Consider the following 19,365-nt stretch of genomic DNA (forward strand, 5'->3'; position numbering starts at 1 on the left):
AAGGCTGTATTTCTGCAAGGGTGTTTAATCGTCGCATGTCATTAAATAATCTAATCTTTAGGAATTGAAGTTTATGGTTTATAGTGACATTTGAGCTAAGCCCAAAGTAAAAGATAACTTAATTTTGAAGAATTGAACAATTTATGGTGATATTTTTGTTGTACAAATTTATATTTATTTTATTATTAACAAGTTCACAACTACCTAATATTGGCAGCTTGAGCTAATATTAGCAAAAATTGAACAAAATTGAACAAGACTTGCGATGCGATGCGCTCAAAGTAATTTTTGGCATGTTACGGATTACGTCTCCTACTTTCGGAACTCTTAGGCCTCTCTTGATGTTCCTAGTACCCAAATACCAACGATCTTTGCGTAACCTTTCAAGAATCGTACTTAGTGCGGCTTTTATTTTGTTGAGGTGGCTTTCGGTGAGCTTTCTGTCAAAATGACTTCGACGTATTGGTGTCATTATAGCTAACCTCTGTGAAAGATAGCCAAACTTTAAGCATATTTAATGCAATCACACGTTTTTATTAATATCTTATGCATTTCTTAATCAATTGATGAAATTTTCAACAGTAGATCTTGTGGTACTATAAAATATTCATTTATTCTTAAAGGGATAAGTGACTTAAATTTGTGTGTAGTTCAAATTGTTAGATATGTTTGATGCAGAAGGACGGACAAGGCTAGATCAACTTGGCTTTTGTTGCTGATCAAGAATATATTGTAGTGCGTATATGCCCGTACAGAATACCCTGTATTCAAATATAAAGTATGCAGCACTTTGTTGCATACAATAACAACAATAACGTAAACAAGCCCAGAGCCAGCTAATGTATTGGCTCGGTCTCAGATTACGCAGCGCGGTTCACTAGCCTCACTAGCTGACCGTTTATGCTTACGCTGCAGATCCCACGCTCCGTCTGAGCACATTGCATGAGCAACATATATGCTCACTAACACAGGCATATGCAAGCTACTCACTCTCCCTCTCTTTGTAGCTGTTAACCATTAACAGCATAAGAACATATATGTATCCATAGTCTAAGCACATAACATTGACTTTGAATAAAAACATTCCGTTACCAGAACCTAACCAGCACTGACGTGCCGAAACATAATTGATAATAAAACAACAATATTACATGGCGACCGTGACAAGTGTCACGAACATGTTAGCAGCAGCAACAACATCAATATAAATTCTACAACGGCGCGGGACAGCGGAGTGCAGCAATTAAACGAAAAATAATGTTAAACGGCGCGGGACAATGTCTGCAATGACCAACAGCGAGAGATTAAAGACAAAATTAACTGAGTGAGTACAGGGGGCATGAGCTCTAAGCTAAAAAGGCGCAGTGGCATTAAAGAGCGGATCAGGCAAAGAAAGTCTGAGATCGTAAGACTCTTATATAAGTCCCAAAACCCAATACCTTGGGACACTGCAGTCAAGCTACATGACGAACTCAAACATCTTGAGTCGTTAAGCAAAGTAAAGAGCCCCCCCTGTCCCTCAGAGAAAAAACTCATTAATCCATACACACATCGACCACAGCCACAACCAATCCCGAGAAGACAACGCGAATGCCCAGCAGACTGCGAGGGACCACTATACAGCCCACATTGCCTGGGCACATGTCAGCGGCCATCAACAAGTAAAAAATAGTACGAGAGGCAAACCGCCCTTTGTACCAACGCTGGAACAAGAAGAAGTACGAGAGGCAGACCGCCCCTTGTACCAACGCTGGAAAACACCAAGGGTGAACTGACCGACAGCGCCACAGAGGGCGCACAACAAAAAAAAAATTATTATAATTATAATTATCATTAAAAAAAAAAAAATTTGTAAACCTATTGTAATGCCCGACGACAATTGAGTCGACCGGCAAGACGTTTGGCCCGTAAAGCCATTCGAAATACTAGGCAGGAAAACATGTAAAATAACTTTTTATAATTCCAAGAATATAAAAAAAAAAATCCGATATATGTCAATAGAAACTAATGAAATAAGTAAATTTGTAAAAAATTTTGAAAATTCAGCCAAAATGGGCATTGTTGATGTAAAAACGGTAGACTCGACAGCTAATGTAATAAACAAAGTCGAAGTCGAAAACACCGACCTTAAACTAATAACAATACTTATTGTTATAATTTTTATTATAATACTAGCGCATCTATTATACAAATTATATAAGTACCACAACAGATGCATTAAGAAGCGATACCAGAGCCAGGCAAACGACCTGGATAAAATTTAAAATAAAATTACTCGTAATTAGCAACAGTAATTGATCAAAAACATTATTGAGAAAACAAACTAATTAAAATATATGGCTATTTGCTCATTAAATTTATATATATGTTTTTGCAAATTTTATTGGTTATTTTATAAATCTGTCTGCGAAGTAAAATTTTATTCTTATTTCCTGTAAACATTCAAAAATGATATAGACAAACCAAGAATTTTTTAAAAAAAAGAAATGGAATGGAGTGAATTAGCGAGAAAAATAAATAATTTCAAAGACAAATTCGAAAAATCTTATAAGTGTGTTAATATAAGGGTTGAAACGCTAATTCACCACATAAACATATTAGTGCTAAACTATAATAACATAGTTCAACTCTATTTAAGTAAAGAAAATAGGCTTACAGAGCAGCACGTAAATCAATGTAAGAAAATAATCAAATCACTTGGGACTAGAATATCGAATATCAGCACTAGGCACAACATAGTAATAGATATCCCAACAGATTTAAAATTAATGGCAACCTTTGAACCAGATCAACTAGAAGAACTGAATGAGTCTAAGCCAACACTAAATAGTGACCCTGATATTGAAGCTGATAGCGACATTGAGCCACTTGAATTAACAGAACCAAACATGGCAGTAAATCAAGTGGCCTTAGACCGCGAATATGTAAGACAGGTATCGTCTACAATTCCGGAATTTGATGGCAAAAAGCTATCACTGGCCAGATTTCTAACGGCTTTAAGACTAGTCGATCGTACTAAAGGTACACAAGAAGACTTAGCCGTAGAAGTCATAAAGTCTAAAATAATTGGCGCAATTTTGTACAAAGTACAAAATGAAACATCCATTATTGGTATTATAAATAAATTAAATACCAATATCAAAGGCGAGTCAACTGACGTTATCAAAGCTAAGTTGCTTAACATAAAGCAGAAAGGCAAGTCAGCCTCGCAATATACAGCTGAAATTGACAGTTTGCGTAAGCAACTGGAAGCAGCCTATATTGACGATGGACTAGACTTTGATAACGCAGAGAAATTTTCTACTAAAGAAACAATATCTGCCATGACAAAGAATTGCGAATACGAAAAGCTTCGTATAATATTAGAAGCAGGCAATTTCAGCAATTTCAATGATGCTATGGGTAAATATATCCAATGCAGCACTGAAATGACTGGAAGTGCCAGCACAGTATTATATCAGCGAGGCAGACATAATAGAGGCAATGATTATCGCAATAACCAAAGAGGTAGAGGCAATGGCCGCGGTAATCATAACGCAAACTATACTAACAATAGCAATGGCAGAGGACATTATAGAGGTAATACCCGTGGTAATAACCGAGAAAGGAATAATTCCAACCGAGGTAACAACCAAAACAATAACAATGGCAACTATAATGGTAATAATAATGTTCGAGTTACACAGACTAACTCGGAAAACCAACAAAACCCTTAAGATATGCACCAAGAAATACCAAAGTACACACAGTCAATCTAAACCTCAGTATCTTCATTAACATAAATAACGAAAAAACAGGTAAAGCATTTACCCTATTGCTAGATACTGGTGCAGACATATCACTATTAAAAGAACATGTTGATACATTTGAAAACATTAATTCAAACATATCAACTCAAATATCTGGAATCGGTGAAGGTTCAGTTTTTTCCAAAGGTTTAGCATTCGTAGAATTATCTACCGGAAAATATGTCATTCCACACGACTTTCACATAGTCGGACACGATTTCCCAATACCCAGCGATGGCATTATTGGTATAGACTTCTTTAAAAAGTATAATTGCCAATTAGATTTCACACAAACATGTGATTCTCTAATACTTCGGCCAAATAATTTAAACTATCCTATAAAACTACCGATAACTCACACTTGTGATAATAATGCCACAATACTTCCAGCTCGTTCTGAAGTAGTCCGTCAAATCAATATTGTTTCGCCAGAAAACAATATTTTCATTCCAAATCAAGAAATTGATAAAGGAATATTCATTGGAAATACTATTTCCAATAATCAACAGACATTTGTCCGAATTTTAAATACAACAAATTCAATAAAAATAGTACATCTTAACGACATTAAAATAGAAAAGCTAAGTGACTATGAAACAGTCCACGAAATTAGCAAAGATCGCCAAGAAACGGTGATGAAAAAACTAAAAAAGACCATTATTTCAGACACAATTAAAAGATCTCTGCACCAAGTATACAGACATATTCGGACTCGAAACCGAATCCATAACAACCAATAATTTTTATAAACAAAAACTAAGACTAAAAGATATTGAGCCAGTGTACATTAAAAACTACAGAATTCCTCATACCCATAAAGAAGAAGTTAATAATCAAGTCGAAAAACTTATCTCGGATAATATTGTAGAACCGTCTGTATCGGAATATAACAGTCCTATACTTCTTGTCCCAAAAAAGGGATTACCGGGTTCCGATACCAAGAGATGGCGATTAGTTATAGACTATCGTCAAATTAACAAAAAACTCTTGTCTGACAAATTTCCACTCCCAAGAATAGATGATATTCTTGATCAACTAGGCAGAGCAAAATATTTCTCATGCTTAGATTTAATGTCCGGTTTTCACCAAATAGAATTAATAGAAAATTCTAGAAATATAACGTCTTTTTCAACGAGCAATGGCTCCTATCGTTTTACACGATTACCATATGGTCTAAAAATAGCGCCTAATTCTTTTCAAAGAATGATGACCATCGCTTTTTCCGGATTAGAACCTTCACAAGCTTTCTTGTACATGGACGACTTAATCGTCATCGGTTGTTCCGAAAACCACATGATCAAAAACTTAACAAACGTTTTTGACTTGTGTAGGCGACACAACCTTAAATTACATCCAGAAAAATGTTCATTTTTCATGCATGAAGTGACTTTTCTAGGTCATAAGTGTACTGATCAAGGTATTTTGCCAGATGACAAAAAATATGATGTCATTGAAAAATATCCAGTCCCCACGGACGCTGATAGCGCTAGAAGATTCGTTGCATTTTGCAATTATTACAGACGTTTCATAAAAAACTTTGCAGATTATTCACGTCATATAACAAGATTATGTAAAAAGACTGTAAAGTTTGAGTGGTCCGATGAATGCCAAAAAGCGTTCGAATATTTAAAAAAAGCTCTTATGAAGCCCACTTTACTAAAATACCCAGATTTTAGCAAAGAATTTTGCATCATAACAGATGCCAGTAAACTAGCCTGTGGAGCAGTTTTGACTCAAACGTATGGAGATAAACAATTGCCCGTAGCATATGCTTCTCGTTCATTTACAAAAGGAGAAAGCAATAAAAGTACAACCGAACAAGAGTTGTCAGCAATCCACTGGGCAATAACCCATTTTCGACCATACATATATGGTCAACATTTCACTATTAAAACAGACCATAGACCATTGACATATCTGTTTTCAATGGTAAATCCAAGTTCAAAATTAACGAGAATGAGACTAGATTTAGAAGAGTATGAGTTCACTGTAGAATACCTTAAGGGAAAAGATAATTTTGTTGCAGATGCGTTATCAAGAATAACCATCAAAGAATTAAAAAGTACTAATACAAATGTCTTCAAAGTCACTACAAGACAACAAAGTAGACAAAATAAATCCTGCGCAGGAAAAGAACAAGAAATTTTGCCAAGGCAAAATCTTGATAAAGCTTCTAAGCCCAACGTATACGACGTCATTAAAAACGACGATATGCGAAAAATAGTGACCTTGCACATAACAAATATGCTATGTATTTTAAAACATGGTAAAAAGGTTGTTGCAAGAATTGAGATTAGCGATCTTTATACTAATGGAACTATCGATTTAGGTCAATTTTTCCAAAGGCTTGAAAAAGAAGCCGGTATATTAGGAATCAGCCAACTCAAAGTGGCACCGAGCGAAAAGATCTTTGAAAACATTTCAATAGATACTTTCAAAAATTTGGGCAATATATATTTAAAAAACTTAAGAGTAGCGCTACTCAAGCCGGTAACCCAAATAACTAAAGAAACAGAAAAAGAAGCAATAATGTCTACATTCCATGATGATCCTATTCAAGGTGGCCACACAGGCATTTCAAAAACGCTAGCAAAAATAAAAAGACATTACTATTGGAAAAATATGACACGTCATATAACAAAGTACATACGTAATTGTCCGAAATGTCAAAAAGCCAAAACAACAAAGCACACTAAGACACCTATGATTATAACTGAAACACTAACAAACGCTTTCGACAGGGTAATTGTTGACACTATAGGTCCATTACCAAGATCAGAGAATGGTAACGAGTATGCAGTTACACTAATTTGTGATTTAACAAAATACCTAGTTGCCATTCCGATCCCAAATAAAAATGCAAAAACTGTCGCTAAAGCAATATTGGAATCTTTTATTCTGAAGTACGGTCCAATGAAGACGTTCATAACGGACATGGGTACAGAATATAAGAATTCAATAATAACGGACATATGTAAATACCTAAAAATAGATAATATAACATCAACAGCACACCATCACCAAACAGTTGGTACTGTTGAAAGAAGTCACAGAACGTTTAATGAGTACATACGTTCCTACATATCAGTTGACAAAACTGACTGGGACACATGGCTTCAATACTTCGTTTATTGTTACAATACAACCCCATCAATGGCACATGATTATTGTCCATATGAGCTAATTTTCAGTAAAAATTCAAATATACCAAAACATTTTAATAGCATAGATCAAATAGACCCACTTTATAATGTAGAAGACTATGCTAAGGAATCAAAATATAGACTAGAATTAGCATATAAAAGAGCAAGAATTATGATAGATAAACATAAGCAGAAAAATAAAGAACTATATGATAGGAAAACACTAGACTTAAATTTGAATATAGGAGACAAAGTACTTTTAAAAAATGAAGTAGGTCATAAATTAGAAAATAAATATCTAGGACCATATACGGTAGTAAGCATAAAAGATAAAGACAATGCTATAATAACAGATACAAAAGGTAAAGAACAAAAAGTTCATAAAAATAGACTAAACATTTTTAACGAATAAAACATAAATTTTTTTATTAACCAAAAAAAAAAAAAAAATTTTTTAAGAAACACAAATTGTTACAATGAATTTTACATTTTACACTTTTAATATTTATTTGTTGGCTGGCTCGAGGTCCGTGTTTGTTAAAACAAACAATGAAAACAATTTTATTTTAATTTTCTTCCGATATATTTCGGTTGCACATCGGCAAACCGTCTTCAGGGCACTAACACCAAGATACAAAAAACAATTAACAATTATAATACAATAAATTAAACATTATTTCGAACATTTTACATACATTATTTTACACGTCTGCGTTTTTTGACGTGGAGATTGTTACTGAGGTTGTTTGGCTGTTTAAGAGGTGTCTGTACAAGTGAGCGCAATTTTCTGTGTCTGTCTTGTAGTTTAGTCGTTTGTTGGTTGGTGTGTTAATTATGTGTAGCATTTCGAATGTGTGTCGCTTGTTATAGTGTTGTTCTTGTTGTAAGATTGTTGTTTCATCAAAATTTGGTGTGTGGTTGCTTTTTATACAATGGGTCATAAGTGCTGTTTTCTGTATATTATTTTGATGTCTTAGTTTGAAGTCCGATTTATGTTGACTAATCCTTGTTTTTAGCTTCGATTTTGTTGTACCTATGTAGACACTATTGCACTTGTTGTTGTTTTCCCCGCCACATGGTATTTGGTAAACGACGTTACTTTTGTCGATCATCGGGATTTTCGACTTTATCTTGTTGAAGAATTTTTGTAATGTATTCGTCGGTTTGTGTGCTACTTTTATATCTTGTTTGTTATAACAGTCTGAGTTTGTGAGGCGTTCTGATAGTCGTGGTACATATATTAGTGATTTGTATATTTTAGCAGGTTCTGTTGACTTTTTTCTTTCGATTTGTCGTCTTTTTAATAATGTTTTGATTATATTTGAGGGGAAGTCATTTTTGGTCAAGAGTTTTTTGATTTCATGTTCAATTTCTTTGTGGTATATTGTGTCCGATATTTTCATCATTCTATTCATACAGCCTAGTGCTGTATTGATTATCATACTCTTTGGGTGGTTTGAATTGAAGTTGAGTATTCGTCCGGAGGCTATGGGTTTCCTATACCACTTTATTTTGAGTGTGTTGTCCATTCTGCTTACAATAGAGTCTAAAAATGGTAATTTCCCGTCCTTTTCTAATTCCATTGTAAATTTTATCTGTTTGTGGAAGGAATTCAATTCTTTTAGAATATTTTCCACGTCTATTTTGTTCGTTATGGCAAAAAGGTCATCTACATATTTGGTCAAGAGTCTTGGTTTTATTTTTAATTTATCTGTAATCTTGTCCAACAGTTCCTCCATTAATATATCTGCGATTACTGGGGAAGCCGGTGATCCCATTGGCATTCCTTTAAGTTGTGTGTATATTTTGTCTTCGTATTTGAAATATCTGTTTTCCTGTATGCAAAATCGAACTATGTCCATAAATAGTTGTTTCGGTATATTCGTGTGCTCTTCTAATTTGGTCCATTTTTGTCTTATTGTGTCAAGTGCTAATCTATTGGTATGCTGGGAAATAAGGATACTACGTCAAAAGATACTAATGTTTCCTCTTCTCTAATCTGGGAGTTGTTGACTCTGTCTTTAAAATCTACCGCGTTCTTGATGTTGTACCTAGAGTCCATTGTCAGATTTTTTAATATTTGTATTATATATTTGCACAGCCCGTAAGATGGAGATCCGATGGAAGAACATATTGGTCTCAGTGGTGTTCCTTCCTTGTGTATTTTTGGTAGTCAATATATCCTCGGAGGTACCGCTGTTGTTGTAGTCATCTTATTTCTTTCGTCCTTTGAAATAAGACCCATCTTGAATAATTGTGCTACGAAGGTGTTATTCTTTGTCTGTAGTCTTGATGTCGGATCCAGTCTCAGTGTTCTATACGCGCATAAGTCGTCTAAAATATTTGTCATTTTATTTTTATATTCATCCTCATCCATTGCTACGGTTTTGTTGCCCTTATCCGACGATAGAATTTTAATATTTATATTTTCTTTCAGTAATTTTCGTGTCTGTTCTACTGTGTCCAATATTGCTCGATCCTTACTGTTTTGGTTGTTCTTGGTTTTATGCTCTTTGACTAACAAAGAGAATTTTGTGCGCGCCGACTCTTGTGTTTCCTTTTCTTTTATTGTTTGCACTAGCTCCTCACCGTCTGCGATGTATTTCAAGAGAGGAAAATCTCTCTTGCTGATTGGGAGAGCGAACTTCGGCCCTTTTGCGAGTAACGCTACGACGTTTGGCGGGAATTCTATTTTTGTTTTGTTTACAAACCACTCTCTTTGAGTGTTGTTGTCCGCTAAGGCTAGGTTCCGTTGATCTCGTAACTTATCGTTTTCGTTTCTTGTCTTTTCTTGAGTGTTGTTGTTATTTTGTTTTCTATATTTCTCTCGCTCTCAAAAAACGCTTTTGCGTCATCTGTGGTCATCAGTTGTTCTATGTTTGTTTTTGCTTTTTCCATATGTTTTGTTTGTTCTTGTAATAGGTTGTGTTTGTGTTTTATAAGTAAGCTTAATATTTTGGTATGGTAAAAATGTGTGTGTCTAGTCAATGTTCTTGTTATGTCAGGGTAGGTTTTATTGTCAGTGGTCAGTATGGTCAAATGCTGTGTCAAGTTTTTGATGAAGTTAGGTATTAAATTTGATTTTCTACATTTTAACAAAAATTTTAAACTAGATTTAAGTTTAGTTAATTTTACCAGTGTTAGTTGGAATTTATTAATTGTTCTTTTCGAATCCTTGTATTTAGTTTTTATTTTTGCGTAGCTCATGTTGGTTGCTGTGCATACGGCGTGCCTTCCGTTGATATTTATTGATGGCTCTGGCGACCTTTCCATATTTTATTGAAATATGGAAAGGTCGCCAGAGCCATCAATAAATATTTTACACTTTTATATTTTACATTTTCAAATTTTACATTTTTATATTTTACATTTTAATATTATATATTTTTATATTTTTATAATTTGAAATTTTTACATTTTTATAAACCCTAAATAATTTTTTAAAAATTCATATTATTTTAATTATTTTTACTACATTTTAATATTTAATACACAAAAAAAAACCAATTTTGATCATTTAATAACTACACATTTATAATGTTACGTTATTTCTTTAAAAAGGGAGGTGTAGTGCGTATATGCCCGTACAGCAACATATATGCTCACTAACACAGGCATATGCAAGCTACTCACTCTCCCTCTCTTTGTAGCTGTTAACCATTAACAGCATAAGAACATATATGTATCCATAGTCTAAGCACATAACATTGACTTTGAATAAAAACATTCCGTTACCAGAACCTAACCAGCACTGACGTGCCGAAACATAATTGATAATAAAACAACAATATTACAATATACACTTTATGGAGTCAAAGATTCTTCCTTCTGCCTGTTAAAAACATTTACACAAAACATTTACAAATACATTTTAACAGGTTCAGCGTATTAAAATATTTAACTAATATACGTTTATAACAATCAAATAGTACATGGAACTACTGGTAGGACACCTGCAGAAATATTTGTATATCACAAGAAGCCAATTAAAAATGCACAGGAAAACTAAAAACAAAAAATTGACAGAAATAAAATTAAAAACAAGTAAGAGGTTCTAGTCGGGAGCTACCGACTAGGGGATACCCTGAACCCTCTTCGTCCAACATCAAATATATATATATATATATATATATATATATATATATATATATATATATATATATATATATATATCTATTTTAGAAGCTATATGTCAAGTTTGGTGACTCTAGCTCTTATTATTTACCAAAATTGGAGAAAGTGGAGGAAAAGCGGAGAAAGTTATCGATTATCGGAAACAAACTCGATCTGCGCGGGAACTAGAAGCATCTACATCTAAAATTCCTAGTACCTCTTATAGGTTCTGAGATCCTTGCGTTCATACATACGGACGGACGGACGGACGGACGGGCGGACGGCGGACGGCGGACAGACAGACGGACATGGTTAGATCGACTCGGCTATTGATGCTGATAAAGAATATATATACTTTATGGGGTCGGAGATGCTTCCTTCTGCCTGTTACATACATTTGGATTTTGCACAAATACAATATACCCTTATACCCATTTTTAATGGGTTCAGGGTATAAAAACGTCCCTATCTCATCATTCGCATAAAAAAAACATACATTTCATGACCCTACAATAACATAAAGTCAACAGTAAGTAAAACATCTTCTAAAGATTAAGAATAATATAAATAAGGTGCTCAGGTAAAAATAATGTCCAGTGCAGAAGGCAAAAAGGGATTTTATGGATTTCATGGGTTTAACTTTTAAATATTTATATTTAACTTTAGATGCCAACGACTTAGAAGATTTAAACAAAAATAGAAGAAACATGATAGGTAATGATTAAATTAATAAGGTAATTGATCACATTACGTATCGTTAAAAACCATTCATTATTCAAACCAACAATAAAATGTTCACACGCAAGAAATTATGGACACTATTATCATTGTTCTCATACTTATATCCACTGTTTATTAATACATACGAATTTGAGGTCGAAACTCGATCAAGAAAAGAAGGCAAAGTTAGTCATTTGGATGGTCAGACATATCAAAATAGCACCACAAGGGATATTATTCAAGTATCAAATAATCGCCACTTGAGAGTGAACCGATGTTGCCTGTCAACACATAAACCAAATGCGTCACATCGCGTGTACAAAATACGCCACAGAAATACAAATTGTGAACAAAACGCACTCTTTTTTCCAAATAAAACATGCACTCATTCTCCCACGAACATACATATATTCTCTCATAAGATTAATTGATATGTAAGCATATTTAGGCTTGCATTCGTAAGAAGAATTCGGAGCCAGGAAGTCGGGAAGAAGGTTATACTAAAATGCACGCTAGAATAAATCTTTAAATTTTTAAAGTTTTAATATAAAACTGCATTCAAATATATATATATACTAGCGGGTATTTCCCGGCTTTGCATGTGGAAAGTTTATTTTTCCACTAAGTACAAGCCTGCGGAAAGGTGAAAACAAGTCTACCCATCTTGATTTCAACTTCTATTTAAAAATATGTTTAAAGTGCATCGAATATAGAACCAAGTTTCGGAATCATGGGTTTCCACCCATGTTAATCTTGCAGTGAGAATCTTAAAGCTGAAGAATGAACTTATGTTTATTAAACCTTTGACCCGCATTTGTCACCCAAGAAAGTATTAAATGAATTCTCACAAAGATCTTTGAATATGGTTTTGAAGCCGATCATAAGCAATAAACTTTCACGGATAGATAGTTGGAAATACGAAACGTCACCCACCCTTTTTGAGCCCCATTTCCACCAAGGAGAATTGCACTCTTCGAAAAGTGTGAAACACCCCTCGAATGAATTTAAATAAAGATATTTGAAAATAAGTTTCTTCGCTTTTTTTCCACATATGCGGTTTGAATTTCAGGAAATCAATCAGTAAGTCAGTCAATAAGTCAGTCAGTCAGTCAGTCAGGACAAACAGTTGTATATATAGAGATATTATTGAGATAATTGTTTTCGTAAGTTAGAAGGCAGCAGGAGCACAGTCTGCGAATAAAGCACTTGCACTTGAACTTGCACATGCATTAGCAACACCTTTCACTTGCACTTTTTGCACTACGCCTAGCATCGGAGTAAGATGACCAGGGGCCATGCGTAGTGTTCAAATTGTAACTCTACTTTCGTTTGGCACGCGACATGATCTGTTATTCTCAGTTCTTATTGTAAGAGACTTCTTGGGCGACATGCACTGGAGCTAAGACTTGGTGTAACAATTGGAGTTACAGTGCGTGTACATAGACACAGCACAGGCAGGGCCTCAACCTTAGTTATACAGTTATGATTGGTACGCAGCCAGCGTAAAATATATTAGAAGTCATTTCCGAGCTGAATGGGCTGACACGACGGTCACACAGGAAAGCCCACGCTTGAATGATGGGTAGAGGATAACTACCACGGCGAGTGAGGTGCAGTCGAAGCAGAAAAGCAGAATGGTGAAGACTATATCACAGCTGCAAGTCCCCTCTGTAGGCGCGCCACAAGGCCCCAGCACCATGGATATAGGCCAGCATAGGACAGGAAAAGGAAACCCAAGCACAAACCTCTCAAGTTCGCAAGTCATGGATTTGATAAAAAGAGTGGCTGTGCTAGAGCACCTGAAACTGATATTTTGAGCGAAACGCCATCTTTGAGTGAGGCATTGCCGACGTCATTGGGTGAAAATTTGGGACTAGAGTTGAAAATTGTATTATATTCTTCTGTGCATTTACGGAAACAACTTTTGCATGAAACTGTACTATACATCCAAGAAATGTAAACAATGTGATGGGACAATTATGTTTCAGATACGGCCGCTCAGAACATAATATGTAGCCAACTACTTAGTATTCGAGTGATGCAGGCAATACAAGAGCATATCATTGCTTAAATCGTGCCATTTGCTACATGCGTTAGTAACCTTGTAACCTTTCCACAATGAGCTAACGGAAAACAGCATTTTGCGATTTTTACATTGATAAATGCTTTAGTCGCAAAACTACCACCAAAAAAGAGGGGATGAATTGGCCGGGCATGCAGGTACAATTAGGTCTTTCCCGACTTTCGTACATTTTAGAGCGTGTTTACCGGACTACCAATGAGGTATGTACGATTGTGTGTACGAAGATATAAAGCAGCAGAAGCGTAGACTGCAACGAGCTTAACATAGATCCTCCACAAAATAAGTGGAGGTTTGTACAAAGGGACCGGCTTTGGTTCTCGTGCCTACGAGATGGCCACATAGTAAGGGTCTGCAAAAGGGCCAACGAATGGCAAGTTCATGGATGCCGGAAGAGGCACCATCGCCCTTTACATAATACTGCGTACGGTCACAATGCACCGTAGCCAGCAGATGATGGAGTAATGTATAATGGACGAATGCGCACATAAGGGCACCGCAGCAAGTGGATGACCAAGTGACGCAACAAAGGAAGATAATTTGTGTCGATCCGGAAGGAGAATGCCAACTATTCCGCATATTGCCAGTGACATTGCACGGGGCCAATAAGCGAATCGATACGCATGCGCTCCTCGACGAAAGCTCGTCTGTTACTATAATCGTCGACGAGCTATTGCGCTATTTAGATCTAAATACACATTTGTTTAGTGGAAGAGCAACCACTGAGCCGACCACTGTGGTAAGCATGGCAATTAGTGGAGCGGACAAACGCAAGCGTCGTGTGTTTCGAAATGTGTGTGCCGTGTCGAACCTAAGTTTACCAATGCACAGTCTGCAACGACGCGAGGTCCAAGTGTTGGGCAACGATGCACGATTGCCAATGAAACTGTATCGCGGACTAAACTACGTGCATCTCGAATGCCAATACAAACATGATGCAACACAGGGGCCGTATGCCGCAGCCACCGAACTTGGATGGGTGGTCTTTGGACCGGTAAAAGGTCAATCGACAGAAACGTCATCAAAGTCATTCCTCCTAGCAGTAGCACGGGTGGATTCAATCCTAAAGATGGTACATTTTGATTTGGAGAACTTCAGTGTAAGGCTTACGCCAGCGACGATGTACGAGCACAGAAGATGTTCGAAGACACCACAGTGAAAATCCAAAATCAAAAGGCTTTATTATGGAACCCCGATAATGTGGGTACCTGCTGCTGAATATGAAGCAGACGACGCAACAAGACCGCATCGCCACGTATATCTCAGCCAACAGTAACGATGATTAGACGGTCCGACAATATTGTGGCAGCAGGAAAGCAGCTGGCCGCAGCCCGAACCAGGATATTCATCCTGCGATCCTTGCCCTGGATACATCAAATAACTTTTTCATTTAATTTCAGAGATTCTCTAGCTACGACGGCTTGGGTTCTAAGGTTCACTAGCTTGTGTTGTGGAAAAAGGACTGAGCTTGAGAGATTCGGCCTCACCGCCATGGAATGTGCGAACGCTGAGTGTGACGGGCACAATGCGAATCGTTCCCTGACGAGATTTGAGCCTCATACATTGGGAAGTCAGTCTGTAATCGAAGTGATATAAGATGGCTGGCGCCTTACTTGGATGACACTGGAGCCGCACAGCATATTTGTATTGATTTTTATACCCTTGCAGAGGGTATTATAATTTTGTCGTGAAATGTGTATATGTGTGTATATTCTTGGTCAATATCAACAGCAGAATCGATATACCCATATCCGTCTGTCCGTCCTCTCTCTCTTGCACGCAGTACATATGTCGGAACCAGCTGGATCGGAAAAGTATATCATATAGCTGCCACAGGAACGATCGGTCTAAAATTAAGTTGTTGTAATTAAAACAATTTTGTTTTATAAGATATCTTGACTATACTCGGCATTAACTATTTTCCCTGTGCTTCTTAGATACGGGCAAAGCACTATGAGCATTATGAAAAGGGTCTGCAAGGGTATTAAATCTTCGGCGTGCTGATGTTAGCCCTTCTTTCTTGTTTTTAGGTAAGATCGCATTAAGTATATTAAATCTTATAAATTAATCATCATATAGAGTAAATACTTTTAGCCAATGAAGATGGGCCTGTCGCTAATAAACTTTGTTTGGCTGCGCATTGTGAGTTACGTGCTATTACTTTATTCTAGCTTTACTAATATACAATGAGAAGACTTGATCCCTTTTAAAATGCAATGAAGCATAATAAACAAGTAAGAGGTTCTAGTCGGGAGCTCCCGACTAGGGAGTACCCTGAACCCTCTTATTTCAACACCAAATAAATTTAAAAAAAATTTCCTTGGTAGGGTTTGAGCTCGCAAATGACCGCATTACTTGCTGTCGACTCTACTCAACAGCCACAAAAGGAAAAAAATATTTTCGAACTTGCGACAGACCGCACCACTTGCTATGCCTCTACTCAGCAGCCACACCAATAATTAAGCACTTATGATAAAAAGGAACTTAAATACAGAAAAGAGTCGCAATAACCATGCTGTTAAAATGCGAACCAGATGCGCATGAATGTGTGTGTGTGTACATGTATACAGAATTTCTTAAAGCTGCTGCCCCATTCAATTGCGCAGTTGCATATAACTTTGGTTTTTTCTTAACCGATCTTTATGAAATTTTCTACAGTATATCTTATTGTACCATAGAATACTTGTGTATACTGAAAAAGTCAATTGCATTTAAATTGTGGTTTAAATTGGTTGTCAATACAAGTTGGGTTATTAACTTGATTTTTAGCTCTGGGGTGGTAGCGGGGAGGTGGCGATAGGTATAAAATGAAAGATACTTGACAAATATATACTATTTTAGAAGCAACATTTCTCTTTTGGTGACTCTAGCCCTTATTATTTACCAAAATTGCCCAAAAAACAATCGATATCGATTTTTATCGATTGCTTGGAAACGGAGTATGTTATCGATTATCGGAAACAAACTTGATCTGCGCAGGCACTAGGAGCATCAACATCTAAAATTTCAAGTCTCTAGCTCTTATAGGTTCTGAGATCCTTGCGTTCATACATACGGACGGACGGACGGACAGACAAACGGACATGGCTAGATCAACTCGGCAATTGATGCTGATCAAGAATATGTATATTTGATGGGGTCGCAGATGCTTCCTTCTGCCTGTTACATACATTTGGATTTTACACAAATACAATATATCCTTATACCCATTTTTAATGGGTTCAAGGTATAAAAACCAACGATACGTCAGATCTCGTCCCAAGGTCAAATCGAGTCCAAATAATTAATTAATAAAATTAATGAAAATAAATATTTACGTTTAACAGCAACAGCGCACAATGCTACTTTTTGTCCATGTGGATTAGAAATTACTAATTTGTAGGCACCAGAGTCGTTTGGTTGACACTTTTCGATTTCCAATTTTACCATTCCTTCTGGTGTTGAGGATAATTTTAATCTGTGAAGAAAGCAAGAAGAAATGAGAAATATTAAATACGTTGCTAAAAATCTTAATAACAGTCATTTCATAAAGTAAACAAGTAAGAGGTTCTAGTCGGGGGCTCCCGACTAGGGGATAACCCTGAACCATCTTATTCCAACATCAAATGCAGTTGTTGCATTGATGTTTTCGCTAGCTGCCAATCCAATAGTTGCGCAGTTACATATAACTTTGGTTTTTTCTTAACCGATCTTAATGAAATTTTCTACAGTATATCTTATTGTACCATAGAATTTTTGTGTAGTCTCAAAAAGTCAATTGCATTTAAATTGTGGATTAAATTGGTTGTCAATATAAGTTGGGTTATTAACTTGATTTATAGCTCTGGGGTGGTAGCGGGATCGAGTTTGTTTCCGATAATCGATAACTTACTCCGTTTTCAAGCAATCGATAAAAATCGATATCGACATCCTGTTTTGTGAGCAATTTTGGTAAGTATTAGGAGCTAAATTCACCAAACTTGATATGTTGCTTCTACAATATTATATATATATTAGGTATCATTTTATACCCCGCTAACACCGCAGAGCTATAAATCAAGTTAATAACCCAACTTATATGGCCAACAAATTTAAGCCACAATTTGAATACAATTGACTTTTTGAGAATACACAAATATTCTATGGTACAATAAGATATACTGTAGAAAATATTATTAAGATCGGTTAAGAAAAAACCAAAGTTACATGTAACTGTGCAATTGGATGGGCAGCTAGCGAAAACATCAATGGAATACGAGGGTTCAGGGTACTCCCTAGTCGAGAGCTCCCGACTGGACGTCTTACTTGTTTTTTTTTTTTTTTGCTGGTTTGTCTGTTGAGTAGAGTCGTCAGCAAGTAATACGGTCAGTTGCGAGTTCGAACTCTGCCAAGGGAACTTTTTTTTTTAATTTATCTTTATTATTTCAAAAGAGCGCGTTGCGCGAACTGCATCTGGTGTTGGAATAAGAGGGTTCAGGGTATTCCCTTGTCGGGAGCTCCCGACTAGAAGCTCTTACTTGTTTATTTTATTAATAAGAAAATACACAATGATTACGTAGCTCTAGCTAAAAAATACCTATTTGGAGAAATAACATTATTACAAACAGTGCTAGTGCCGGCGAAAACAAAATTTGCGATAAGCCAGAAACAGCCAACCGTACACATGAATAACAATCAGATAGTCCAGTTAATACAGACCGCCGTTCATGGTGCACAAAGATCATCAGGAAAAGCTCACGTTATTAATAAGTTAAACCATAATCAGTCATGATACAGCCACGGCGGTCCGAAATGCAGAGTTCAAAGATGCCGCATTACATACCTTTGTATCTGGCCTTAAAAGGTTTCTTAGGCAAACAGCGTTTCCCGCGCAACCGCGGGATCTGTCTACTGCCTTCGCTTTCTGCCAACACGCAGAAGAAAGCAAAGCCGCCATATGCTTGCGGTACATTATGCAAATTATATTTGTCCGCTGCAGACTCATGCAATTTTTTTTGGGGAGATTGCCTGCTCCCCTTCATTACACGAACATAACAAACATTTTTTTTATAAGCCACGAAAAGAAAATCCCGTGGCTGACGCTCTATCGCGACAACACGTAAATGCTTTAAATTCAACACAAAGTAACTAATTTGTTGAATTTGTTGAATTAGTTGAACTACTTCCCTCAACCACATTTAGGCATGCCAAATATCTCATCCTAGATACCACCACCAAAACTGAAGTAAGAGAAATCATGACAGCAGAACATAATACAGCTCATAAACCAGCACAGGAAAATATGAAACAAGTTCTCCGGAATTATTTATTTCCAAATATGAAGCATTTAGCATCAGGATTCATAGGATTCGTTCTATGTCAAAACACAACCGACACCCAACAGAACAAGTATTAGGAAACACTCCTATCCTATAAATGTTTTTTTCACGGACAGGAAGAATTTTCTGACGTGCATCGATAAATTTTCTGAGTTCGGTCAATTACTTCATGTGCAAGCATAGGCAAATAAGCACCATTACTATAATCAATAAAAACACCCGAA

The 19,365-nt window shown here is 36.2% G+C and overlaps 2 protein-coding genes across 6 annotated transcripts in view; both read right to left on the reverse strand.

The window, feature by feature from the left end:
- The window catches only part of LOC115760482 (obscurin), a 236,881-nt gene that overhangs the window by 20,410 nt on the left and 197,106 nt on the right, over nt 1–19,365 (reverse strand). For 4 of the 5 annotated variants that reach the window (XM_030701819.1, XM_030701818.1, XM_030701821.1 and 1 more), the window contains one exon: nt 17,162–17,301. In XM_030701819.1, the coding sequence (XP_030557679.1) occupies nt 17,162–17,301 (140 nt within the window). Of the gene's footprint in view, nt 1–10,828; nt 10,937–17,161; nt 17,302–19,365 lie in introns of those variants that run through there. The other variant, XM_030701822.1, reaches the window with a different exon arrangement.
- LOC115760483 lies at nt 7,445–10,027 on the reverse strand. The gene has a single exon (XM_030701823.1). It carries the CDS (start codon nt 8,791–8,793, stop codon nt 7,633–7,635), a length of 1,161 nt encoding a protein of 386 aa, XP_030557683.1. The 5' UTR covers nt 8,794–10,027; the 3' UTR covers nt 7,445–7,632.

This window comes from Drosophila novamexicana, unplaced genomic scaffold (genome assembly GCF_003285875.2).
Source record: "Drosophila novamexicana strain 15010-1031.04,08,12 unplaced genomic scaffold, DnovRS2.1 tig00000458-arrow-arrow-pilon, whole genome shotgun sequence".
NCBI classification, from domain to species: Eukaryota; Metazoa; Arthropoda; class Insecta; order Diptera; family Drosophilidae; genus Drosophila; species Drosophila novamexicana.

Coding starts and splice junctions, on each gene's coding strand:
- LOC115760483 (XM_030701823.1), bottom strand. CDS start 8,793: ATGGACATAGTTCGATTTTGCATACAGGAAAACAGATATTTCAAATAC.